The sequence below is a fragment of the Zeugodacus cucurbitae genome, chromosome 3 (assembly GCF_028554725.1).
Source record: "Zeugodacus cucurbitae isolate PBARC_wt_2022May chromosome 3, idZeuCucr1.2, whole genome shotgun sequence".
Taxonomy (NCBI): Eukaryota; Metazoa; Arthropoda; class Insecta; order Diptera; family Tephritidae; genus Zeugodacus; species Zeugodacus cucurbitae.
The window spans coordinates 73,153,010-73,180,795 of NC_071668.1; the positions used below are offsets into that span (position 1 = coordinate 73,153,010).

Below are 27,786 nucleotides of genomic sequence, written 5' to 3' on the forward strand. Positions count from 1 at the left end.
ATTAGTGAAGATCAATTGAGATCGATCTCTCTACTCAGTAAATTCGAGCCTACAATTGCAGATTCAAGTACAAAAAAACTTTTCAGTATACTTCATCGAAAACTATCAAAACCACAAATGAGTTTATAGTATCCCAAATCACTTTACAACAAACTTCTAATAAATCATATTTAAACCCCTTAACATTTTACACAAAAGCTGGCAAAGCTCAATAATTATAAAATAATAACACGTATTCGAGTGCTACTTATACCTCATTCCTTATTATGAGTATGTATGTACATATAAATAAACATATTTTCGTATTAAACGCTCAAGCGAAAAATATATTCTTAGCAACAAATGCGAAAAGACCAATCGATCGATGCAAACTATAGATTACGCAAAAATTATAATATATTCATACATTATTCATGTGTATAATATATAGTTTTGCTGCTAAGCAACTAATATTACTGGTAGCTACCGATTGGCAGTTGTTTGGCCCAACTTTTATTCTTACTTTGCGCCACCTGGAGGGCCCACTAAGTTTTTGGCAACCATTTTGCTTGTTTTTGTTTTATTTTATAATGAGTTTTTAAGCTCTTAATTAGTGCGCATGTCTACTGTTTATCAGACTTAAGTTATTTATAATAGTTAACCAAACTTAGCTTTCGAACACAACAGTCAGCGTTGACTAGTCACAGACACACTGTTGAAGTGCTGATGCTGGAAAATAAATTGTCTGTTAGACGCGTAGGCGCACTTGAACTACTTTGTTGCATTGCAAACACACACACACATAGTATATATACAGGGGCTTAGGCATATCAATGGCTGTGGCGTCTGCGATCGCTCGCAAATGATCAGCAAGAAGCCCCACGGTTGGTTGGTGGCGCAAATAACAAAATGTGAATTGTTCTAATAAATATTATTTGTCTGATTTTCTACATGCCTGCTTATGAAAAATTTTGATATTTGAGTTTTTAAAAGGCTTGTAAATACATTTGCGCTTAGTGATTACCGCGACATGGCGTTGTTATCAATTATACCCGAATTGAATACATTAGAATACAAACAAGCTGATTACGTTGGTCTGGTCTGGTCGGGTCTAAATAATGCCTAACGGCGATCACTACTTGTGCAGGAGCGGGTGATTGAGGCCTTGGGGAGCGGTGTTCAAACAACAACGTAACGCAATCAATGGGCTGTGACTGAGTACAGCCGGCTGGTAGTCGGTAGTGAAGTGGAGAGGTTACAGCGAAGTTCAGTGAAATGTACGAAATAATAATAAATTTCTGTTTGTGTTTGAGTGAAAGCAAAAACAAAGTTAACTTAAACGACAGTCGATTTGTCAGTCGAGCGCGACGCACACACGCCTATTAAGCGATCAACATGCATGCTATACCTACTACAGTCATCCATTATCACTTCTCCATCATCATCCCTTTTCATATATATGGTGGCTTTACGACGACGAAACGTAGAAGTTTCAGTGTTCATTTGCCAACCGTTGGCATCGGTTCTGGTTCTCGGTGGCGCTCTAATTTGTATCACATACACGCATGTATATAACTCTACTATTGTGCATATACTAAATACTTGTGGGCTATAGCTACGCTAGATTATAACGCTACAAATATATACTACAAAATACTGCAGGTATCAGGTTTGACGTTGTTTAACTTGCATCGTATTTCTTGTGAAAAAAGAAACACTTTGGAGCCTATATAATAAAAAAAGCAACAAAAGGCAACAAAAAACGTGATACACAGACACTGTATACAGTATTGTAGAAACACGTGGGTTCTCGGCGAGCGACTACAAACGATCACTACTAACCAACGACGATCACATTTTGTCAAGCACACACGCAATCACCATACCGATACAGATGAGTACACGAGTTGTTGCGCTAGTATTTATGAACATACAAATATTGTGCGGCATGCTTAGTGCGAACAAGTAGTATTCGTGAGTACTTTTACCCAGCGCGTAGTGACATTATTGATTTATTTAAAAAGTAAAGCAAAAAGGCGCAAATTTCACTCGCATTGACATTGTGTCGGTCTCGCGTTTGGCGCTCTGTGAAAATCAATTTCAATTAAAGTACGCGCAACGGAAGTGTCGCTAATTTTCTCAAACACGCTTGCGTTAGTTGTACGTAAGAATTTAAGAATAAAAGTTGTTCTGGACCAACGCGCAGCGAGATGAGTTCGAAAGCAACGCTCGTCGGCGGCAAGCAGCTCTTGGTGGTGGGCAGCGGTGGACGCGAGCACGCGATTTGCTGGAAGCTGGCGCAGAGTGAGCAAGTGGTCAAAATCTACGCATTGCCCGGTAGTCATGGCATAGCTCAAGTGCCCAAGTGCGCCAACCTGAGTGATGTAAACGCAAAAGATTTCCAGGTATGTTTATCATGAAGGGACTTACATATATAAATTGTAGCTAATTAAATATGAACACATGTTGGCTGGCATGTGTTGAGCGCCAACTAATTTGTTCTTATCTGTGTGTGTGTGAGTGCCGACGCGCAAAGTTGGTTTTTTGCCGGCTTTTTATATGTATTACTAAGTTAGAGCGTTTGACGACATGGAACTTTCTGCAGAGTACTCTAAAGGCGAAATAAAAGGTGTTTCTTTAAGGGATGGCCAAAGGAAACCAAGTGTCTACAAAGTGCGCGAATATTATGTTCCCGTGAAATTCGCAAGCTCGTTAGCTTCTTGTGTATAGATTTTATTGTTATTGTATCAGAAACTCGATCCCTTTTTTTATTAATCGATATCGCCTGATTCTTCCGATATAAGTGTAGATAGCACGATAGCCCGCTCTCGACGAACAAAGTCCCTCATAATTCCCGTCGTTGTTGCTTCCACGATTATCCAGCCCTGTTGAAACGGAAAGTTTAAGTCTAGTTGTCGTCGAGGTCATCTAACGGTAGGTCCAGTCAATATGCTGTTACGACAGGGTCAAATTAAAGGGACCGGGTTCCGTTGTTGTTGTTGTTGTTGTAGCGGCATAAAACATTCCCCAAATAATTTTGAGGAATGCTGCCGATTTGACAGTCCTTGGCCGGATAAAAATCCGGGTCCGTTCCGGTTACGTAGAACCGACTGTCGTGGGAACGACAGAACCGGGTTCCGTTCTGCTATATGGTGCGGAGGCCTGAACGACAACAACATATTAGTCCACCTTAAGAGTTTTCGAGATGAAGGACCATAATTACTGGGTCCTTTACGCATTGGCGATGACGAATACCGCATTCGATGGAACGATAAGCTAAACGCGATATACAGCGACATTGAAATAAATCAGCGAACCAAAGAACAGCGGATATACTAGCTAGGTCATGCAGTTCGGATGGATGAGAATACACCAGCTCTGAGCGTATACCATACAATACCCGCCGGGGAAGCAGAGTATTAGGAAGACCTCCACTCGGTTGGATAGACCTGGTGGAGAAGGATCTGGCTTCACTTAGTATGACCAACTGACGTGAATAGAAAAACCAATGGCGTGCTGTTGTTAACTCGAATATAAATGCTTAAGCGTCGTCAATGCAAGTTAAGAAGAAGAAGAAATCGATAGCAGCACAGTGTTAGTCTAATTTAGATATGTTCCTGCAAGCTTCAATGCCGTATACTGCAGCTTACTACGTCGTCTAAGCTTGAGCGAGACCAAGAGATCAATAGGATTAACCCTTTCCAAATAAAACTCATATCAGAGTTTACTTCTTAGACTCTTATATAATTGGCGTACAGATTAGACTTCACGCATGCGTTCCCAATAGGTTCCACCACACTGAATTAGTACTTCTAGTTTTAGTAATCCAACTACTTAATTACATCTACCTACTTTCAAATAAAGTATTTCGCTTTGAAGAGTTTTACCTTTGTCCTTCCCTTCTTTGTGCTTTCGCTTCTCTGCACAACTTCACATGTATGTCCGAACTCTTGGAACTGATTGTACTAGCCTAGGAATATGAACTTCGGACTAACAAGTGGGTTTAGATACCGAAGGATTTACTAAGCAAGTACTCACCCTTAATTGGCTTTCACAGACACCGACTCCAATTGAATTCGAGTTTTCTTCGACTCAAAAACGAGTTCAAACAGCTTAAGATAAGTCACGACTATATGAGAGTACTGTGCTTCAGTAGTTAACTGAAAACCTTACATTAATTTAGTTACTGTAAAAAAGTGTTCAGCTTAATCTGCTTTGTGGTACTCAATTGTAATCGGGTACTCTATAAATATAATATAAACTGCAATGAGCACGTCTTCACTTTCCTATTTATAGGTTTTCAAATGAATATATTTCAAATATATTTTTAAAATATCATACACACACACACACTTTACAGTTAATGATTTGGCAATGTTGTGGCGGCATGTGCCAGTAGATAGTAACTACATTTAAGAGCCTGATTATAGAGTCTAAATCTCAATGCAAAGTTCTAGCGATAACGTTGAACTTTTTGAGAACAATCTTTTACAAGTTGTCTAAGTGAACAAAATGAATGTGTTTAGTTATCGCTGACAAATGCAAAAAATTTGCGATAACGGTTAAATTGAGTGGTTGTAGGCAAAATGGGGGAATTTCCTGTAAAGTGTTGTCAACCCAACTAAATACTGTTGGTGCTTCATTGTTGCAGAAATGTGAAGAACAGTTTGAAGAATGTGTTATGCTTGACACTAGTTTTCAAGGGTCTTGAGTGTAATTTTGGATGCTTTGAGAAACATAAATACACACTAGAGGATCTGTTGAATATTGGGCCTCTGTCTCTAGTTAATTCTATCCGTTCCCTCATTTTTGTTTTGACAAAGAAGAAATAATGAGCCCATTTATTCTTTAAAGAGTCAGAAAAATGTCCGAAAATCCGAATAACATGATCCATGATACCGCTAACAAATTGTAATATCAATTCTGTACTTATTTGTGAAGGAGACTAGATCCGGTTAGGAAATCCGAATAACATGATCCATGATACCGCTAACAAATTGTAATATCAATTCTGTACTTATTTGTGAAGGAGACTAGATCCGGTTAGGAAGATAGTTGTTCTAGAAAACAGTTACCTTCTCTGATTTCAACGATCTCTGAAATATTGAAGATTAAACTTTAAAGCTCTTGTTTCTTCAACGTTTTTTCTTCTCTGATTTCCGATTATCCTAGTTGGCGACATACTCTAGGAACTAATAGTTTGGAACTAATATATATCGTTAACAAAGTCACTTGGATATTCAAACTCCCTTTAGAAAAAATGTTGAAGAGTTCTTTTTATCCGATTTGCATTATTTATACATATACATATATATAACAGTAAAGTGTTTGTGCGAATATAATTAATTATGAATGAGTGCGTCGGTCCGTCAGCCCGTCAGCTCAGTAATGTGCATGGAGAATTCATTAAATTCTTTATAAATAAATTAGAATACATTTTCAACTTATCTAGGCTAGATCAGAGTGTGAACCACTTTACAGTAGACGTAAAATAGACACACTTCAAAAGCGGCGTCTTAAATTATTATTGCGTCTAGCATTGCGTTGACTCTGACTCTTCGACGTAGCGCTTTTGCTCTTGCTATTGAAGCTGCTCGACTTGTAGTTGAGATTGCGCGGATTGCTGGGCGTCTGCAAAGGTGGCGCAATCACAGTGGAGAGTCGTGGGCGCAAATCGCTAGCCTTGATCACCTTGAAGGGGTGTGTGCGTATATATTCGAGTGCGCGGAACACATAGTCCGGTGTCTTGGGTATGTGATCGCCCACCGGATGATAGCCAGTCTCATCCGCTGTGTAAGATAGCTTGATTTCAACACCTTCGGGGGAGACATAGCTGGAAGCGCCCTTCACCGCTACACCAGCGGTGCCCTGCTCCATGCCGCTAATGCCATTGCCCGTTTCGTATTGATAGTGATAGCTGCCATCCTTTTTCATCTCTTGATCATTACGCAAGATCGGCACTTTTGGCCCAGCATCACTGCCACGGCCGCCGCCAATGCTATTGGGACGTTTGTAATCGCTGCTTGTCTGCCGTTGTGGGTTGTTTGTTTTGCTGGTTGTTGTTTGTTGGCGTGTTGTTGCTCTTGTTGCTGCTGGTGCGTGGTATTTCCCGCCGAAATATTTGTCACTACGTGCCTGCCCGACCGCAGCCAAAATGCCGATCATTAAAAAACACTATGAAATAGAATTGAATAATGCAAAAGCAGGAGAAAGGTGAAATTTTTGCGAAATTTTTGTTTTTAAACACTTTCTAAAATATTTTTATTATCAAATTGATTTTTTTTCTTTTTTATAAAATTGGGTTTTCCTTACAGAGAGCTTCATTTTTTATGCACTGTTAAACCGTATGCTGCGTCAACCACCAAGTCAAAAGTGTAACTGTTGCTCTTAAACGACCTCCGTAGCTTTTTATATCGATCAACTTGGGTCAGTCCATCACATTACCATTTTAGTAGCACCGAACTGTTGGTTGTTGTCTTTTTCCGTACATTAACAGCTTTAATAAATTAAAACATTCTTCTCGATGGCTGGCTGGCTGGTTGGCTGGCTTTTTGACGAGTCGCACCAATAACAAGAATTGACCGCGTGGGTACAGCGTTCGCGCTGAGACAGCGCTTCACTTTTTGTTTTGTACCACAAACTAACTGACTAATTTAGAGTACGTCTAACTAGCGCTCAATCGCCGCGTTTTGCATGGAAAAACTATTTTGAGATTTGCTTTACACGCAGCAATAATAAGTGCGAGCTTGGAATTTGCATATAATGCAGCAGTTAAATATTTGGCAGCTTGTATCATCAGTCAGCATCAGCGCTTTAGCATCTAACAACTTCATCAGTTCACAAGATCGTTCGTCTTGCGGGGTGTGAGCGTCCGCTGAAAAACAATGCACAACATACTTTTTCGATGTTGTTGATTTATGCCCGATAGGTATGTCATTCTGCACTGGTCTTGTCCATCTGCGTCTAAATGAAATTAGCCTATTTCGGAAGTTGTCATGTTGTTGTCAGTTTTGGCGTTGATGATTTGGTGTGTGTGTGGTGTGTTGTTGTTCGCGCTGTTCTTCTTCATTTTCGCTCTATAAACTAAGTCAATGTCAGTTAACGTCACAGATTTTGTTTTGTTTTCCCAAGATATTATATAATCATGTTATAATTATTTAGTTTTATAGATATCCCAGTAGGAAAAGATTCTAGATTGTATGTTCTCGAAGGTTTTTCGTTAAGTAATTTTATTACTAGAAAATTTTGGTTTCTTAAACAACGGTTTTACTAGGTTATTTCCGATATAATTTTGGTCTATAACACCTAAACGATTCTATTTAGACAAGGCTTCCGTTTCTCTATTTCGAAACGTATTTAAATATGTAAGACAATTGAAGTCCAATTATTCTTTTCTTCATACTCGAGCGATGTAGTTTCTGATGGATTTCCATTTCGTCAGTATTAGTAGGTTCAAACCTCAACCGAGACTAAATCAAAAATTAAAAAAAAAAAATATGAAATTTTCTTTGCATTCTGACAGACCTTGATCATGAAATGTTGTTGGAAAATCCATCATATTTTCCGTTAAAATATCCTCATTTTGTTTGGAGAACTCAAAGGCTTCAATTGTGGTATAACTTTCTTTCGAATATGTCTATGAATTTTTATACTCTTGCAAAGAGAGTAAAATGGTTTGTAACACCTAAAACTAAAAGAGTTACATATAGAGTTATATATATCAAAGTGATCAGGGTGATCAGTAGATTCCATTTGATGCACATTTTTTGAGGAAAAGTGGGCCTGGCCCCCTACTAAATTTTGTGCATATCTCGTAGACTACTAAAGCTATATCAACCAAACTCTCTTCCTTCTTTATACAGTCTAAAAATGAAGAAAATCGGGTTATAATCACACCTACTTTAATTCAGTAAGGAAAACACCAGAAACCTTAAATTTCACGGTAAAGATGGTACAGAAGGGCTACACTTAAATTTGTATATAAAATGAAAATGAAATGGGCGTGGCTTTGCCTATTCATGAGTCAAAAACCGTATCCCAAAAACTACACGACCATTTCCAAAGAAACTCTATTCGTAACATTACCCTGGCATCCCAATGCTATGTATGTGATTGGCGTTGCAACCGTTTAGCCGGTTATAGCCGAATCGACGATAGTGCGCCACTTCTCTCTCTCCTTCACAGTTCGGCGCCAGTTTGGAGATCCCAAGTTTAACCAGGTCGCTCTACTTGGTTCTTCCAACGGAGTGGAAACATTCCCCTTCCTCGGCTTCCTCCGGCGGGTACTGCATCGAACACTTTCAGAGCTGGAGTGTTTTCGTTCATTCGGACAACATGACCTAGACAGCGTAGCCGCTGTCTTTTTATTCGCTGAACTATGTCAATGTCGTCGTATAACTCGTACAGCTCATCGTTCCATCGTCTGCGGTATTCGCCGTTGTCTATGTTTTGAGGACCATAAATCTGCTATAGTTTGGGGAATTTGGTTCACCGGCATGGTTATCCTATCCTCATAACACAATTTGGATGTCCATCTGATTCGTTCACTTTACAATATCTAAATTAACCACCAGTGAAAATATCCGAACAATACGTTTTAGGGTCCCAGATATCGAAAATGAGGACTTCATAGCTAGTTGATAGTATATTACCGAAAATATCAGTAAATGTCCCTGATATTCTATAAAAATTCGTAGGATATGATTTTCTTATATTAGGTCTACAACTTTGCTTCCGCCGTTTTCCAATAGATGTCTCTAGGGACAAGCACTGGTCGATTAAATCGTTTTAGATCGATCTTGGACATTTGTGTCAACATTAACCTAATAAAATTTTGTAGAGATCTGTTTGTATACCACACTTATTCTCCACTGAAAATGTCACTTTTTGAGACGAATTCTCGACATTTGCGGGAATGTCTCTAGAGTCAAGCACTGGTCGATTAAATCGATTAAATCGTTTTATATCGATCTTGGACATTTGTGTGCACATTGATCCAACAAAATATTTGTAGAGATCTGTTTGCATCCCCTACTTATTCTCCACTGAAAATGTCACGTCAACTCCGGTGGACATTATACCGCATATGTATTATACATATATCGGTTAATATAGGAATTTTTCCAGCTTCCATATACTATAATAAATGAATTTAACTATTCTGGAAGACTAAATGCGAATATGTGGACCGAATTGAAATATACAATAAAACCAGATTCTTTCATAACTGACAACGATGGTATCCTTAAATTAGAAGTCAAATTTCTTTAATCAGCACTTTTTATTTTTTTTTTTTAATTTTCACTTTTTATTTATATTTGTTATTTTTTTTAATTTTTAATAGCAATATTTTTTTTATTTTATACACTAAAAACTTTTATAATTTATTTCTCTGCTTACCCATATTTGTCTGGAATGTTTATATTATTTTCTGCCAAGTCTTTAAATGTTGGAAAACATTTCTTCTATAGCAAATTGGAATAATATATGAGAAAAGGCGAAGAAAAGAAAGCAATAGATTATGCTATAATGGTAGATTTCAATCCAAAGCTTTAAAATATAATATTTATTAGCTGTTGTTTTGTCTCTTTTGCTGGTAAGATTTTACTTTTCAAACATTAATTTCAACTAGTTCTAAATAAAGATAAAAGCATATACTCTTAAGCGTGGGTTAATAACACAACTGGGAAATAAATCAGTCAACAGATTTAAATGAAATTCACAAATTTTCGCCGCATAAATTTTAGTTGTTGTTGCTTTAGAGGTGTCAGAAAAAGTGCTCACAAACATTAGTCAAAACTACTCACTAAAATTAGCATTTTGTATATTATTTATTATTATTATTTTTTTATTAAGCGCATTGTTGGCGTCTATGTAGATAGTTCGTAGGAAGTAGTTGATTGACCTTTGCCATAAATAATTTTTCTCACTAAAAAGTAAAACTGATGGAAACGCCACGCACTTGACCTTGGCGGGCAATTGTAAAATGAAATGGTTCACAGACACGCACAATTTGATTACCGTTATGTTAATTCATATTTCTACTCTCTCTCTTCAAATGTATTAAATCTAAATGTCCCTTTCCTTTTCAGGGTATCGCCAGCTGGTGCAAGAAACAATCTATAGATTTGGTTATTGTTGGCCCCGAAGATCCATTAGCCAATGGGCTCGGTGATGCGCTCAACAAGGCTGGCGTACGTTGTTTCGGTCCCAATAAGAAGGGCGCTCAAATTGAGTCGGACAAAAAGTGGGCTAAGGACTTTATGCTGCGGCATAGTATTCCGACTGCACGTTACGAGTCGTTTACCGATGTTAACAAGGCAAAGGAGTTCATAAATAGGTGAGTGGAGAATTACTTAGGACGTATTGAGCGCAGTTTGAAAAGTTTAGCGACTTAACGTATTAAGTTTGTAGTGATTCTTTCAGAGTAAGGAAATTTTAATAAATCTCTCTCTTATTTAGTTTATATTCTAAATTTCTTGAATTAAGACAAGCTATTCAAAATTCTATGATATAATTGGTTTATTGAATGACCGGAAAATAATGCCTGAGGGATCCCAGTATCTTAATTGAGTTCTAACATACATTTTAAAAGATTATTTGCAGTCGAGGAGAGCTATAGCTTGGTATTGTAACTTCCTCTTCTTGACTGGCGTAGAAACCGCTTACGCGGCTATAGCCGAGTCCACAACAGCGCGCCACCCATCTCTCCTTTTGGCAGTTATTGTCACTACCTCGAATCTATTAATTATACATCCAAAGACCAAAAGCCTTTAAACCCGAAAATAATATTTATATACTTCTCAACTATCAAAGGATAGTTAAGATGACGTGGCCTATAGCCTCTTCATACATTTCATTTTTCGACCCCTTTAATTCAAGTAACCCTTCATTATCTCCTGTAATTTTAGCGCCCCCTACAAGGCACTCGTCGTTAAAGCTGCCGGTCTGGCCGCCGGCAAAGGTGTCGTAGTAGCGGCAGACACCGTTGAAGCCTGTCAGGCGGTCGATGAGATATTGGGTCAACGCAAGTATGGTAATGCAGGCGAAACGGTAGTCATCGAAGAATTACTCGTTGGCGAGGAAGTATCCGTACTCGCATTTGTCGATACGCAACATGCGCAGGCGATGTTGCCCGCACAGGATCACAAACGTTTGCGCGAAGGTGATGAGGGCCCAAATACTGGCGGCATGGGCGCCTATTGCCCCTGTCCATTAATACCACCCTCCGATTTGGAACGTATTAATAGAGCTATACTGCAGAAAGCCGTAGACGCTTTACGTCAGGAGGGTATACACTATTGTGGTGTACTTTATGCGGGTCTAATGTTGACCGCTGATGGTCCTAAGGTGTTGGAGTTCAATTGCCGCTTTGGTGATCCGGAAACGCAAGTCATATTGCCATTACTTGAGACTGATTTGTATGCTGTAATGAGCGCTTGCTGCGAGAATCGGCTGAAGGAAGTACAGCTACAGTGGCGTGAGGATGTAAGTGCCGTTGGTGTGGTCATGGCCAGTGCTGGCTATCCGGAGACCTCGACAAAGGGTTGCGTTATCGAAGGTGATTATTCGTTGTAGTGGTTTCGAATTATGAAATTATTATTTTTTCTCTTTTTTCTTTTGGATTTCTCACCAAATCAGGTTTACCACCAAATACTGCCAATGAACTGATCTTCCATAGCGGCGTAGCAGTCAATAAGGCGGGACAGTATCTTACCAATGGTGGACGTGTACTGATAGCGGTAGCGCTGCGTCAGGATTTACGTGAAGCAGCGGCTGATGCCACCAAAATATGTCAAGGCATCACATTCTCGGGTGCAGGCGCACAATTTCGTACCGATATTGCGGAGAAAGCATTCAAAATGTAATTATTCGGTCTAACATATTCCAAACATACATACACACTTATAAATGTCAAATTTAATAAATCTTTTGTACGAAACATACTTTTACAAAATCAAACTAATGGTGTTTCAATTACTTGCCAGGCTAAAGACGTACGTTCCAACACCCAAAGCGCTCTCCTACAAGGATAGTGGTGTTGACATAGATGCGGGCGATGATCTGGTACAACGCATAAAACCGTTGTCGCGTGGCACGCAAAGAGCCGGTGTTGTGGGAGGTTTGGGTGGCTTCGGTGGCCTATTTCGCTTGAATGAGGTGAGCAACAAATCTTCTAGCTATTTTGAAAAGCTATACAATTTCCAATATTTTCCCAACTCAGCTGAATTATAAAAATCCTGTGATCTGTGAGGCCATAAATGGTGTGGGCACCAAGATAAAACTGGCGCTCGAACATGAAATGTACGAAAGCATCGGCTATGATCTGCTCGCTATGTGCGCCAATGATGTGCTAGAGTCTGGCGCTGAACCAGTTGCATTCTTGGACTACATAGCTTGTGGTAAGCTACAAGTGCCGGTGGCTGCACAAATAGTCAAGGGTATTTCCGACGGCTGTCGTGTGGCCGGTTGTGCGCTCTTGGGTGGTGAAACTGCTGAAATGCCCTCGGTCTATGAGGTGGGTAAATACGATATCGCCGGCTATAGCGTGGGCATACTTGAGGCTAGCAAGGAATTGCCGAAATTCCAGCAATACGAAGAGGGAGATTTACTGATATCGTTGCCAGCGAATGGACTGCATTGTGCAGGCTTCCACGCGCTGTTAAAACAGCTTGAGGTGGCCGATATCGATTTGACCGTCAAGTGCGAGTTCGGCGATGAGACAAAAACGCTAGGTAAAATATTAAAACACTCTTAAACGATTAATGCTTAGTGCTGGTGCTTTGTTTAGGTCAACAGCTCTGTGAACCCTCCCGAATCTACGTGAAAGAAGTACTCGCTCTTCTACGCGAATGCGATGTCAAAGCTATTTCACATATAACCACCGGTTTGCTGCCAGACGTACAGCGCATTATACCGCCAGATCATGAGATATCGCTGGACTTTGGTGATCTCAAAATCCCAGCAATTTATGGCTGGTTAGTGGGCAAGCTACGCTTGAGTCCACAAACACTTTTGGACAATCTGAACTGTGGTATTGGACTGGTTTTGGTTGTGCCAAAGAATTGCAACGTTTGGAAGCGTCTGCTTGGCGCCGGCGCTAAAGTGTTCGGTGTGTTGAAACGTAAAAGACAGTCGTGCCATCAAAAACATCAAATTGAGGTGCGTAACTTCGTAGAAGGTGTGGAGAAAATCGCCGAACGTTTTGGCGGTCTAACCGAAAGGAGTACGCGCACACTGGATGAGCCGCATGAACGTGACTTAGCTTTGGAGCTGTGTGATGGCGCTTTGACACAACAGCGCAATGAAACTGTCACCACAAAATTGGGCAGACGTTTAACGGGCGTACCACAGACATACAAGGACCCCGTCTTGGTGCTGGGCACTGATGGTGTGGGCACCAAAATTAAGATTGCACAACAAACCGAACGCAATGGCACGGTTGGCATTGACTTGGTGGCGATGTGCGTCAATGACATATTGTGCAATGGTGCTGAACCACTGACTTTTTCGAGTTATTATGCGTGCGGTGATTTGGTGGAAGAGACGGCGACTACCATAACTGGCGGTGTGATTGAGGGTGCGGCACAAGCAGGCAGCAGTTTAGTAGGTGAGTACAAGTAGTGAAGATGTATCTAGTGGAAATTACATTTCTTTTACGCTTTAGAGACACACATTACTGAGGTGCCGCTGCTTTATCCATCGGATGTGTACGATCTTGCCGGTTTCTCACTTGGCATTGCAGAATACAGTCGCCTATTGCCACGCACTGAGGAAATTCGTGCTGGCGATATACTCATTGGACTACCGTCCTCTGGTGTGCACAGTAATGGCTTCAGTCTTGTGCATGCCATCATGAAACAAGCTGGCGTTACATTTGCAGACAAAGCCCCTTTCAGTAATCACACATTCGGGGAGGAATTCCTTACACCAACACGCATTTATGTCAAGGCACTGCTGCCACTCATACAACAGGGTCATATCAAGGCCTTGGCACATATTACTGGTGGTGGACTGACTGAGAATATACCACGCGTACTGCCTAAAAACTTAGCTGTGCAACTGGATGCCACACAGTGGAATCTACCACCCGTCTTTGGTTGGCTTGCTGCGCAGGGTAATGTAGCGCCTCAGGAAATGCAACGCACCTACAACTGTGGACTGGGCGTGATCTTAGTGGTTGCACCGAAATATGAGCAGTCCGTGTTGGCTGAATTACAGTATCGTGAGCGCGCGACACGCGTAGGCGTGGTGCAGAAACGCGCCAAAGCTGATGCGCCACAGGTTGTAGTGGAGAAATTCCAAAGTTGCTTGCAGCGCGCGCAGAAATTGCAAAATAAGCCACGCAAACGTGTTGCGGTGCTGATCTCTGGCACTGGCAGTAATCTGCAAGCGCTCATCGACGCCTCTCGCGATAGCGCACAAGGTGTGCATGCCGACATCGTCTTGGTAATATCGAATAAAGCGGATGTGTTAGGTCTGGAGCGCGCGAAAAATGCTGGTATACCCGCGGAGGTGGTCTCACATAAGGAGTTTGCAAAACGCGAGGACTTTGATGCGGAAGTGAGTAAGAAATTGGTGGAGCACAATGTGGATCTGGTGTGTTTGGCTGGATTTATGCGTGTGTTGAGTGAGCAGTTTGTGCGCCAGTGGAAAGGACGCTTGGTGAATATACATCCGTCATTGTTGCCCAAACATCCTGGTTTGAAAGTACAACAGAAGGCGCTTGATGCGGGCGATAAAGAGTCCGGCTGTACGGTGCACTTTGTAGATGAGGTAGGCGTGACTGCAAATAACTATTATTAACTTCATATTTATGAATTATTATTTTTACATATTTTAGGGTGTTGATACCGGTGGCATTATTGTACAAGCTAGCGTGCCGATACTGCCGAATGATACCGCAGAAACTTTGTCAAATCGCATACATGTAGCGGAGCATTTTGCTTTCCCCAAAGCGTTGCGTCTATTGGCCACCGAATCCGTCAAACTGGGTGCGGATGGTAAAGTGCTTTTTACCTGATTTTTTCTTTTGTAATTTTCAGTAATAATTTTTCGGGGGGAAACAGCATGCAGTCTTTATGGCCATAATCTACTTCAAAATACAAAATATCAACTGTAACACACTGCTCTTAACACATTGAAATCCGTAATATCTTTCTATACATACATATGTATAACAACAAAATGAAAAAACAATAATAGCATTTATAAAACAAATAGAATGTAGTATGTATAATAAAGTTTAAAAAACTTGTAAAAAATAGGTTAAATAAAATTTATTTAAGAAAAACTCTTCTATATAATTTATTTATAATATTTAAACAATATTAACGTATCACGTTAGCCTGCAGCGGCCTAAAATCACATATAGACACAAAAAAGTTATGTCAACTATCAACAAATACAAATTAAAGTTTTTCATTAAATTATTCAAAAAAGTGAACCAAAAAACGAAAGTATGTCGTTTTTAGGCGCATTACTTGCACTCGGTGTTTCGCTCGACGGTTCCTTTTGTTTTTTAAAGTGCTTCAGTGCTGCTGGGTCACTAATCACTTGCTCTGATAATTTACCGATATTTAAGCGAAATAGCTGATTTTGCAGTATTGGTACAATTAGATTGTATTTATCTATATTTTTGTTTATATCTTTAATATCATCGTTATAACGTTGCAGTACTGCTTGCCAAGCACGCGTCTCTTCTTCATCAAACGGATAGTCACCAAAGTAGGCACGCTCTGCACGCAGTTCATTTTTTAGCCTTTCCACTGCTTCACGTATATCGCGTTGTAGTGTTATCCATTCAGGTGTAAAACCGTTATCCAGCAGTATTTTATTCAATTTGTGCGTTGTAAAGTCTAAATAAGGATTTTGTGTTTGCGCGCTACTTAAAGGTTTGCCCGCACATTTCAAATTATCGAAATCACCCTTCGCCATAGCCTCCTGTATGAGATCCTCACAAATACGATCAAAGCCGTATTTCGTTTTGATGGCGTGATTCTTGTAAAAAGTGCCCTTTTTCATAATTGTCTGTTCACCGGCTTGTGATTTTTCAATACGATGACTGAGCACACGTTCTTGCGCTTTCATAGCTTTAATTTGCTGGTATTGTTTTTGTCGCTGAAAAGGATTACCTAAGCCAACGCCGTCATAGCTGAGATATTGACGATGTTGTGGAGCTGTATGTTTTATATCGAATACTTCCTCTTCTTCATCTTCGAATATATTACGTCGATTTTTGGCAAACTTTTCTTGCAATATTTTGAAAGCTTCGTCGACTTCCTGAAAACGTTCAGCACTTGCTTCTGGTAGACCAGAATCGGGGTGTACACGCTTTACCAGATCAATGTAAGCATTGCGTACAGTATTCTGGTCGGCTGCTTCATTAACACCCAAAATACGAAAGCATTTCTGTGTTCCAAAAAAGGTAAGTATGAATATATTAGTGTTATAAAATAGTGGATTCAGTTACCTTGTATAATTCTGCACGCTTTATATGCATTCCTCTAAACTGTGAAGCAGCTGTGCGCCAACATAAGCTTGATAGTAGTGTATATTGTCCTCCTCTTAGCAACATTTTAGCACAGGAATTGCGCCAGTTAGGAAAGCAAGTGGTAACCGAGAAAATTACTCACGGGTCAATTCCCTTGACAGCTGGTTCTGCGGTAGCGTAATGGATCCGGATTCGGCAAGTAATTATTACTTACAGTTACTAGAGCTTATTTTTGAAAAAAATATCACAATTCCTGTGTTAATATATCTCGATTGGATTTTTTTCAAATGATTTTTCTAAGAAGTACTTATGTTCCAAGCATTTGTTGTTATTTAAGTGTCTTCCATCGTTATATTTGCCGCAATCAAAACAAAATCAGCTGATTGGCAATAAGCTGCCACGGGGTTAATTTAAAAAACCGCAAATATTTAGCAAAATATTGTGTTATTTAATATAATTATGTATTTTAACAATAATATGTCATTTAAAGCAATTAAAATAAAAATATTGGTATTTTTTAATTTTTAAAAACTTATAACATATAAATTGTGGTTAAATATAAATAACCCAGCATAATTTATAATTGAGACTTCTTTGAGGAATCTCACAATTAAGACGAGCTAAGATATAGTAAGCTATATGTCTGTCTACTTCTAATTTGTATACTGCTTGCATTCCTTTTTATCTCAAGCATTTATTTAATATATAAAGATGTTGGCTTACCTCTCTCTTTCATTTACAAATCTCGTACAAAATATAATGCGAAAATCATTTTAGATTTTGAAGTCGGTGGCGGTGAAGGTGTAAAAAGTGTTCAGTGAATATATAGAAAAGAAAATTTTCCTAAGCAAATATTAAAATCAATTTGAGCAGTGAAACTATAATACAGATAGTATTTAATTTGAGAGAAAAGGATTTGTGAACATGTCTGAAAAGAAACGTTCAAGGCGCCGTAAGGATGTAAGTGACTAAATAGGGAAATTGACATACATAAGTATTTTGTATTAAAGGTGTTGAAAACAGTACTGCAATTGAATTTATATAGTTATTATTTTTAATTTTTTTGCCAAAACCAAAATTTCTATACCAGTGTATATGGAAAATGAATGGTGGAAAAGTTATTGCGCATATGAAATTGTCATGTTGGCGTGTACATTGCTATTGAATAAGCACGCAGATTGCCATCGTTTTGGACATAGCACAAGTTGTTGGATTGTGTTGGATATTAGTGGCTATACGTAATTATTGAAAATATTTTCCTCTAAAGTTGAATGCAAAAGAAAATGTGCAATCTTCAAAGAATTCTACAATTATACCTGCTTCGTTGTTGTATTAGCGGCTCTAATTGTTTTTTTGTTGCTGGAAAAATATGCAGTGTAGGGATGCTAGTTGGTACAAGTGAGATGGATCACAGATAATTGTTTTTGTTTTTGCAGTCATTTGCTATCGCTCAATGTACCTAGCATATACATATGTATATGCACATAGCTATGTAAATATATCAGTCGAAATAAGAAGAAACGTGTTGAGGAACAGCTTGTAGGCTGACAGCAGTGAGTGAAAATATCTCGTTTATTCGCTCACACATGTAGTTTATTTATTTGACCCCACTTCATCTTCGATCTCGTTGGTCTTCCAATTGTCTTATGTGTTTTTTTTTTCATTATTTTGTTGATTATTTACATTTTCCTTTGAGCTTTTATGATTTACTGATTTAATTGGTATTTCCCTAAATGAAATTAAGACTTCCATACTATATTTGGGATAAGATTACGTTCGCCGGCGCTTGCTGACGTGAAACATTGATATGTGGAAGATTTGTAGCGAAAGAACGATTTAGAGCGTTATTGTTGATAGGTTTGTGTTTATCCGCTGATAAGCCGCTAAAGTATTTTAAATATATGGCACTCAATCAATATACATACTTCACATGTTCATAAATAACTTAACAATTATATTTAATTTATTGTAGGTACATTTTCATTTACATTGAGTACAACAAAAATGCACCCACACAAAGTTTTGTTACATACATACACGCGTAGGTATGCAGATATGTCCAGAATTAGAAGTTGTGCCATGCAGGGGATGTCATTTGATAATGGAGAAATTGTTGAGTTGTGATATTTATAGAAATAATCAGTAAAGCCAACGCATACAAATATATTTAAAATAGATTACCACATACATAATTGAAAAAAAAAAACTTCAGAACTGTCTCTAATAAACCAATGTAATATAGATTTAGAAATTGTATATATAGTATGTATGAAGAGAAATGTTCAACCGTCATATTGCTATTATCACAATTATAATGGATATGCTAGAAACAATTAAGCATTTATAGGAATAGCGATATTTAAAATAGCTACATAGATACATACATATGTAAATGTCATAATTAGATAATTATTTAGAAAGGGATTGTACACATTTAGTTGCTTGTATAATGCAATTCGATGACCAGAAACTTCAGTAGTAAAGGATTATATAATATGAAATATGCGGAACTTATTGTCGATCATTGCTTCTATCGCTAAAATCGCTAAAATTGTTGTAGTAGCATTCCTCATAACATCTATAATATTTATTCAAGTGTTTTTCTTCAATACTGCTGGAGTCTGGTTTCCATGCTTTTATAATCTGAAAATAATGTAGACAAACTGTTTCGCAATGCGTGGCCGGAACAAAGTTTGAATTTTTATTCGCCCAATGTTAGTTACCAAGTGAAAATTTTCCAAAAATATTTCTTAAAAAACCATTCAATTTTGTTAGGAATATCTGAGATTTTATCCAACTTTCAAGCTTTTCCTACTTCACTAATCTTTTAGCTCAAAAAATGGTAATGAAGCATGTTAACGTATTTTCTATACTTGAACTATTCGTATAAACATATAGTGCTTTCAAACAGGTTAACAATATTATTAATTGTTACAAAAGAAAAGAAAAATGGTGATACCTAACAAGATATGCTTAAAAATGCATATGAAACTTGGAAACTGACTACTTGTGACGTAGTAAAACAGCTGAAAGAGAAAATTAAAAAGTTATATATAAAAAAACTGAAGCACATGTAGCAACCAGAAATTTCCAAACAAGTTTGGAGCATGAACAAAAACAATATAAATAAAAGTGAGTAAAAACAATTGAGAAAGAGCGAAGCAAAGTCAATGAAAATTTTTACCCAACTGAGTGATCTTGTAAGGAGTGAAGACTGGCCTAAAACTTTACTTGCGTTTCTCTAATTGCGTTTTTAATTTTATTTGATTTGAAAGCAGAAGAGTATACAAAGTTTTAAAACTCTAGTTTTTATACTGCTTTATTTAACTACCTATTTCCTTGTTATTTTAGTTACGCAATATACAATATGTTTTCATAAATAATCGCTCGTTTGACTTTTGTTACTTCAGAATTCTCAGTAGATTATTATTGGGATTCCCATTTGTTCGCGCTCCGTATCGTACTCTTTGCTTTTGAGCTTAGTTTAGCGTAAAGTCATTTCACAAATATTTATTTTGCCTCTCAGCTGTTTCTGGTAATTTCAGCACTTGTTGCCAGCCGTCTACCAGAAGATTTCTTAGTTCTCTACATTGCTTTTGTTGTGCACTTGTAATTTTTCTGCGTTTTTAGCTGGTACTCTATAGCTTTTTGTTATGATTGTATATACGTAGGCTCATTGCTGTGATTGTTGCTGTTTTTGTTAAAGGAGAAAGTTGTTCCACTGACTGACTTGCTTGCTGTTGGCTGATTGAATGTCTGACCAGTTCAGTATTTTATTGAAGATCGACGTAGCGACTAGCAACGAGACTTGGTTTACGGAAGAGACTTAATTTTTAATAAAAATAAAATAAAGAGTTTAAAAAACACTTTTTACGCGCGTATTTGAACGAAGTCAAATATAATAAAAATAAACACAAGTTATTAAATAAATATGGAAGAGGAAACGCAAAACTACGAAGAGGAGGAGGAGCAATATGTTGAAGATGATGGTGATGTTAGTAAATATTGTGGAGATTTGTGCTACTTTACTATAAAATACGAATATTGTGAAATACCCAGGTTGACGTAGCAATTTCCTGTTCTTAAACTAAAATTTTATTTTCACACACACAAATTTTTATTGCGTCGTTGCGGACAGTTTTTTTACACGTTAAGCGATTCTAATAAGCGTTAATATTTGAAGTACTTAAAATTTAAACTACTTTTGTACACGTTAAATTTTGAAAATCGATAAATTCCTACTTTAGTGTGTTTGTGTTTACCACTTTTTGCTCGCTATATTTCACCCGATTTGTTTGTCGACTTTCGAAAGTTGTTAATAAACGCTTTAAATACAGCGACGTATGCAAACATTCGCTTTGATTGGGTTTGGTTAGAAAACAACACGTCACCGTCACAGCTACACATCGAGAAAACGCTTAGCTGGCGCCCAAGTGGGGTATTCACTTTAGAGTATAGATTAGCGCGCCTCTTAGTGACGTCATATGCAGGAAGCGAGTACTGTAAAGCATGATTTAAACTGTTTGGATATAGTTTAGAACTTCTCAAGTTGAATCTTCTCGTTTGAATATAGTACACAAATAGTTGCCCACAGCTGTTCGGTTTTTGTGAAATCAGCTGAGTTCATACAAAATGAAATTCATTTAATTTACATGAAATATGTAGTAATTCATAGCTCTTTTTACTATTGATTATGTAATAAACAAGTTTATTTTTGTATTTGCGTAATAATTTAAAATATTCAACTGATATTCATAGTACTTTTTTCTATACATATGAAAGAAAATATCGTTGGAAGTCGTCGTTGAAAATTGTTATTATTATTCTGAATTCTGTATGAATGTTATGCCTTTATTTCATATAAATTGTTTTAATTTATTATTTTAGGTTCATTTCATTATTATTTTTTGTTTAGATTTATATTTTTGAAATTTTATTTTTTTTTATATTTTTTTTAATTTTATTTTTTACATTTTCTTTTTTATTTTTATTTTTTAAATATTTTACTGTTTAAGTTTTGAGTTTTAATTACTATTTTATTATTTTTACGATTTGGAAATATTTTTTAATGTTTAATTTTTTATGAATTTAAATTATGATTTTGCTTTATTATTTTTCCGTTTTTGTGGTTTCACTAAAAACTTTTTATCAAACAAAATCTTTTACACTGTTTTCATTTGGGGTTTTCTCTGTGGTTTCGGTACTTTACTGTTTATTAATCATTCATCTTACATATTTGCGCTAAATTGTATTTATTCCCATTTATACATTTCATTTTTCATTTCTTCATTTATGTGTGCTTAGTGATAAGTGAATAATTGAGAAATTTAAACAAACATAACCTCAAACTTCTACAATGCAACGCTTTAAACATTGGTCATTTAACTTCTTATGAACTTCCTTATTAATCACAAGCAAATATCTTATTTACTCCCCAAACACTTGCAGGAGTACACCGGTCCCGGCGAACAGGAGGTTGAAAAGCCGTCCAAAGAGGAATTCAAGGTCGCCAAGTGGATGAAGGCAAACGTTAAATCAAAGAAAACGAAATTTCTCAGCCACAATGTACAGTATTTCATATCGAACAAAGCACTGGATGCTTTGTTAAAGTCGAAATTCGCACAAGGCGATGATGCGCTCTTCACCACACGTGAACAAGCCATTGAATTTTTGGATGTCATGTTGGAGCATAAATTTTTCCATCGCGCCAAAAAGGTGCCCGTCTCGTTGGAGGAGATGCGTGGCAGTGGGGCAGCTACAGGTGGCAAAACAACGAAAAACAAAAGTGATGACAAGGAGCACAAGAAGAAGGAGAAGGAGGAAAAGAAAGATACCGAGGCTGAAGCCGAAGCCAGTGGTGGCAATGGCGTTGGAGATGGCAATATAAGCGCTGGTGCCGGTGCAGTAGAGAAGAAGGAAAAGCGCAAGCGAAAAATACGCTTGGACATGCATCATGAACAGCTTTTCGTTGATGGTTCTGAGCCATACATTTGGATTTATGATCCCATACCCATACACTACTGGATTTACGGTTTAATATTGTTGCTCGGCGCTATTTTGATCTGTTTGTTTCCGTTGTGGCCACCACTATTGCGTAAAGGCGTTTACTATTTGTCTGTGGCGGCGGCTGGATTCCTCGTACTCATATTGACGCTGACAGTAATACGTTTGATTGTTTTCACACTCGTATGGCTGGTGACTTACGGGAAATTGCATTTCTGGCTGCTGCCGAATTTGACCGAAGATGTGGGATTCTTTGCATCATTTTGGCCGCTCTACGAAGTGAGTAGCGAAACAGTTTACATTAAATAATACATATACAGTTACATAAATAATATATTTTCAACTTTATAAATAAAAAAACAGAGCAATTATATTGCCGAGGAAGAAAAAACGAAATCCTCAGAGAAACGCAACAAATCCAAATCAAAGAAGAAAGAGAAGGACAGCGATGCTGAGGAAGACACTGCACCCGAAGCGATACCACTGGAACCGGAGAAGATCGAAGAGGTGAAGGAACATGATGCGGACATTGAGTTGCGTCGCCGCAATGTCGCTGGCGACAGCGCTGCGTGCGCTGAAGAGGCCACGCACAGCAGTGCTGGTGGTGGTGATGGCGGCGGTGATAACAGCGAAGCGACTGCTGAGTCAGACGTTAAAGGGTGAGCTGTAGCCTATTTTGGCAGCATTTTGGGTTTTGTGCGCAACAGCGTTTTGGTGTCGAGTGTACGCCTTTCGATATTTCATTTATTGTACTATATTTATATACAGAAAACAGAAGCTCTCTATAACAACGGCTAACTTTTTGCCATTAATTTAATTTTATTGATTTTATAGCATATATTTTTATTTCTACATATTTTTGCATGTATTTCCAACTCTGCTTTGTTTGCTACATTTTATTTGTGCATTTAACATTTAAATTAAATTTTTATTATTAATTTTTAATTTCCTAACAAAATATATAGAAAATCTACAACTAAATTTTTTTTATAATCATATAATTATTAATTAATATTAATTTATTAAATATCAATAAATTATATATATTTGAACTAATGAAATTGGTTGTGGCGTATTAAATGATTGCAGGATTATATATATATTATACATATAATTGTATAACTTTTGCTTGGTTTAATGCTTGTATCATAGCGGTGTTTAATTGATATTAAAATTATTTAATAAATAATGTTAAAATAACAAAATACGCAATCAAATCTTAATATTAAGAATTTGTCAAGATGGATTGTGTTAAATCTCTTAGCTTTTATAATTGTTTAAATAAGACTTTGCTACAATTAAGTGCCTACAACGCTCGCAGAATTCCTAGAAGACCTAATAAAATGGAAAACTAATTTGTAATGTTTTACCTGTAGTGAAACTATATTTATGCTCCATATTTACTTATTATTTATTATTTATTGCTTTAATAAGTTGCATAATAAAAGTTTCTGCTATAACAAATCGTTTTAATTGGCCTCTAAGCGTGTCTAATTTCATTTATACAAAAGTTTTTACACATTTACTCGAGCAGTGTATAAATATATATATAAATTTTATGAATTTAGTACATATTTCTTTTTTTTTAAGGTGCTAATGCTGCTTGAAGACCCAACTTTTAGTACTCTTATTGATTTTTATAAATATAAATTTTTAATTATGCTATATCCATTAAAATTCTTATCATTTAACACTTAAATTAGTGGTTTAGCTATGTAAAACATTTTAGGATAGCTTCTCATACTAGCAATTTTAAGGTTAGAACAACTTTATTATTAACATCAGTAAATGTTAACCTCAAACTGGTATGGTTTCGTTGACAATTTTTCATCAAAAAATGTTCACAATAAAGCCATGCTTTACAAAAAATTCAATATTCAATTTGTATAGGTTTTTTAATAGCGCCAAAATGTATTGTTTTCAGTTGTTTTATTCCGTAGCACAGCAACGGTAATACTACAGGCCGCTAGTAACACACTCACTGTGGTTATCAACTACTATGTTTTTAACAAACGCTCTTTTGTATTTTATTTTTTTTTATTTTTCTTTATCTCCTTTATAATAACGTAAATGTCAATTTAAATGCGACCATTAAATAATTTATTATAATTTGCAACAGCTATTGTACTGCTGTACCATTTCCATATACATATTTATTTAGTTATTATTTAATATTTACGCCATTAACATTAAAATTTCATGACGCCGCAACTAAAACCCAATTTACTGCACACGAGTACATATCTACATGTACATAGCTGTACAAGTATACATCTGTACATATATACCAAAATAACAGTTAAACATTGCCTATTTCTCTTACAGCTCGCACACTCCATCTGAATCCGATTCGGAAATCTCTGGCAAGGATCAATTCGAGATCATCAGTTCGAGTGAAGTGCATAATGTTAATTAATGAAAATAATCCATATATACAAATTTAATGCAATTTACATTTTTACAAATAGACAAAAAATATACACTATTAAGCTGATTTAAAAAAATATATATATGTATGTATTAATTGAATTATTTTTCGTTTTGCGTCAAAATGCAGGCACTGAAATAGTAAAAATATATATAAATAAATGAGATTTTATTAAAAATTATACAAAAAAGCAGTACATACCTACACAAATGAAATCTCCGACGTAAAATAGCATTAAAAACTAGAATATTAAAGAAAATAGGCGCAATTCAAACTAAAGCTAAAACGCAATAGCGTTATTGTGTGAGATGTTGTAATATTAAATGTCATTTGTCTCTAAAATGCTAGAAAACACAAGGAAGGCAATAACAATTTTGAGTTGCAAAAAAAAATTTAAAAAATGAAAATAAAGATTTTTATGTGCATATTATACGTTTTTTGTATGGAGTATCATAAAGCATATTTTTTTTATAAAAAATTATAAATATTATTTTTTGAAGAGGTCACTTGTTTCGGGGAAAAGCTTTTTTTTTTAATTTTTTAAGAGATAACTTTCTTTAAAAAATTTTTTTTTTTGCATTTTGCTTTTAACACTTAAACAATTTTTTTTAATTTTTTTTACTTTGTAAAATTAATTTTTTTTTTAATTTTTTTACTTTGAAAAATAATTTCTTTTAATATTTATTTTTGAATTTTTTTTAATTTAATTTTTTTTTTAATTTTTTATAATTTTTTTGTTTGAAAAATAATTTTTTTTTCAATATTTATTTTAGAATTTTATTTAACATACATTTTTTTTTTAATTTTTTAAGAAATAACAATCTTTAAAAAATACTTTGTTTTGCACTTTTCTTTTAACACTTAAACAATTTTTTTACTTTGAAAAATTAAGTTTTCTTTTAAATTTTTTTTACTTTTCTCTTTTTCTTTTAATATTTATTTTTGAATTTTTTTAAATTTAATTTTTTTTAAATTTTTTATAATTTTTTTGTTTGAAAAATATTTTTTTTTTTCAATATTTATTTTAGAATTTTATTTAACATAAATTTTTTTTAAATTTTTTAAGAAATAACAATCTTTAAAAAATATTTTTTTTGCATTTCCTTTTTTTTTCACTTAACAATTTTCATTTGATATTTTTTTACTTTGAAAAATATTGTTTTTTGATTTTTTTAATTTGAAAAATAATTTTTTTTTATATTTATTTTTGATTTTTTTTTAACTTAATTTTTTTTTTAATTTTTTATAAAAAATAACATTCTTTGAAAAATATATTTTTTGTATTTTCAAAAATGTTATTTTTTTATATTTTATAAGACAGATTTCTTTCAAAAACAATTGTTTTTAAACATTTTGTTGTATTTTTTAACATTAAAAAAAGTTTTTTTTCATGTTGTATACGTAATTTGTTTTTATTATTATAATATTCTTTGAAAATTAATTTTTTTTAAATATTATTTTAGATTATTAAATTTTTTTATATATTTTATATTTTTATTTTTTTAGATTATTAAATTTTTTTATTTTTTTTTGTTTTACATTTAAAATTGTTTTCGTAATAAAGCGTTAAAAGCATTTTTCGCAAAAAAATTCTATACATCTCGCATATATTTCTCAAATTTGTTGCATTTGAAATTCACTTGAAAATATTAAATAAATCAAATTCAATTCACTACTAATTTCGTTTGAAAACCAAATGCTGCTAAAAATTTTACAAAAATATTAATGTAAAATTCAAAATCATTAAATTAAGCAATTGGGCATAAACTGAAGTTAATACTTAAACGATTCCTTGCAAAAGAGGCAGTTTAAATTTTATGAAAAGAAAATAAAATATTTTAATAAAAAAAAAAAACGAAAACTAAAGAACCAACTTGCTAATACATTTTTGTAGGTTTAAAAATATATTTAAATTTTTTTGCAATATTTTTTAACTTTCCATTTTTGACATTTCTGCGTTTTATTGCTATAATTCTACAATTCTATTGAATTATTTTTGAATTCTTTACAAAAAAAAAAAATCAATTTATTATACATTATATTACGCTTAAAATTTAAGTACACTCATTTGAAACAAGTTTTGTTCCATTTTAAGCTAAAACAAAAAAATTTAGTTTTCAAGCAGCGCATAATAATTGAAAAAATTATAATAAATTAATTAAAAAATAAAAAAATCGAAAAAATATATGTATACACGAATCTATATAAAATAAAATAAATTAACTATATATGTATACAAAATGAATATATTACTAAAAATATATATGTATACAGACATACATAGCATATGTTACAACCTAATTATTAGTAGTGTAAAGCATTGAATTATTTTATTAGTTTACATAGCAGAAATATAAAAAAAAATAAATTAAAATAGAATAGCGCTAATAAGAAGATAAATCTATTTCTATTAACTATTTTCAAAGCAACAACAAAGTGGTATAATGAAATCAATAATAGTTGGCATAAAATGATGCATGGATGACAAGAATACTATGATGCATAATAAAGAAAATTACATTATTGTATAAAAATGTACACAAAGTCGTTTTAATTGTGGAATTGAATAATAGATTTAACTTTGAATTTGTAGGTTAGGTAGTCATATGAAGTAAGATTTGGCATTTCACTTTGTTAATTATACGAAGTTGGTTAAAATTATATTCCGAATTTGTGAAAAGACACGTCTCTGCTGCGTGCAGCATTGAAATATTTATTTTATTTTTGAATAAAAAAATATTCTTGGCGTCAAAATGGAGCACATAGAGACAACTCGAATCGATATTCGGTGCTTCAGATCTGTTTCTTGTTAAATTAAATTTTAAATTCTTGTACTTAACTGTAAAAATATGTATACTTTTTTGCTATATTTACATACACATCG

The 27,786-nt window shown here is 35.2% G+C and overlaps 4 protein-coding genes across 5 annotated transcripts; 2 read left to right on the forward strand and 2 right to left on the reverse strand.

Annotated features, from left to right (window-relative positions):
- Nucleotides 1–1,455: 1,455 nt before the first annotated feature.
- LOC105215918 (trifunctional purine biosynthetic protein adenosine-3) lies at nt 1,456–15,271 on the forward strand. Its single transcript, XM_011190109.3, has 9 exons — nt 1,456–2,384; nt 10,071–10,318; nt 10,890–11,539; nt 11,620–11,842; nt 11,967–12,138; nt 12,203–12,713; nt 12,770–13,588; nt 13,646–14,754; nt 14,822–15,271. The coding sequence occupies exons 1-9, from the start codon at nt 2,190–2,192 to the stop codon at nt 14,999–15,001; spliced, it is 4,107 nt and encodes a 1,368-aa protein (XP_011188411.2). The 5' UTR covers nt 1,456–2,189; the 3' UTR covers nt 15,002–15,271.
- On the reverse strand, nt 5,198–6,943 carry LOC105215917 (pupal cuticle protein 27). The gene is made up of 2 exons (XM_011190108.3): nt 6,292–6,943; nt 5,198–6,153 (listed from the first exon to the last, which is right to left on the reverse strand). The coding sequence occupies exons 1-2, from the start codon at nt 6,301–6,303 to the stop codon at nt 5,482–5,484; spliced, it is 684 nt and encodes a 227-aa protein (XP_011188410.2). The 5' UTR covers nt 6,304–6,943; the 3' UTR covers nt 5,198–5,481.
- LOC105215919 (dnaJ homolog subfamily C member 28) lies at nt 15,241–16,840 on the reverse strand. Its single transcript, XM_011190110.3, has 2 exons — nt 16,451–16,840; nt 15,241–16,389 (listed from the first exon to the last, which is right to left on the reverse strand). The coding sequence occupies exons 1-2, from the start codon at nt 16,553–16,555 to the stop codon at nt 15,412–15,414; spliced, it is 1,083 nt and encodes a 360-aa protein (XP_011188412.2). The 5' UTR covers nt 16,556–16,840; the 3' UTR covers nt 15,241–15,411.
- A 397-nt stretch (nt 16,841–17,237) lies between these two features.
- Sec62_1 (translocation protein SEC62) lies at nt 17,238–25,369 on the forward strand. 2 transcript variants are annotated; one of them, XM_011190112.3, is made up of 4 exons: nt 17,238–17,431; nt 21,920–22,753; nt 22,838–23,133; nt 24,800–25,369. In XM_011190112.3, exons 1-4 carry the CDS (start codon nt 17,396–17,398, stop codon nt 24,888–24,890), a joined length of 1,257 nt encoding a protein of 418 aa, XP_011188414.1. In that variant the 5' UTR covers nt 17,238–17,395; the 3' UTR covers nt 24,891–25,369. The 2 variants fall into 2 exon arrangements, with proteins under 2 accessions (XP_011188414.1, XP_011188413.1); XM_011190111.3 differs by lacking the exon at nt 17,238–17,431 and adding an exon at nt 20,231–20,465.
- The last annotated feature ends 2,417 nt before the right edge of the window (nt 25,370–27,786 follow it).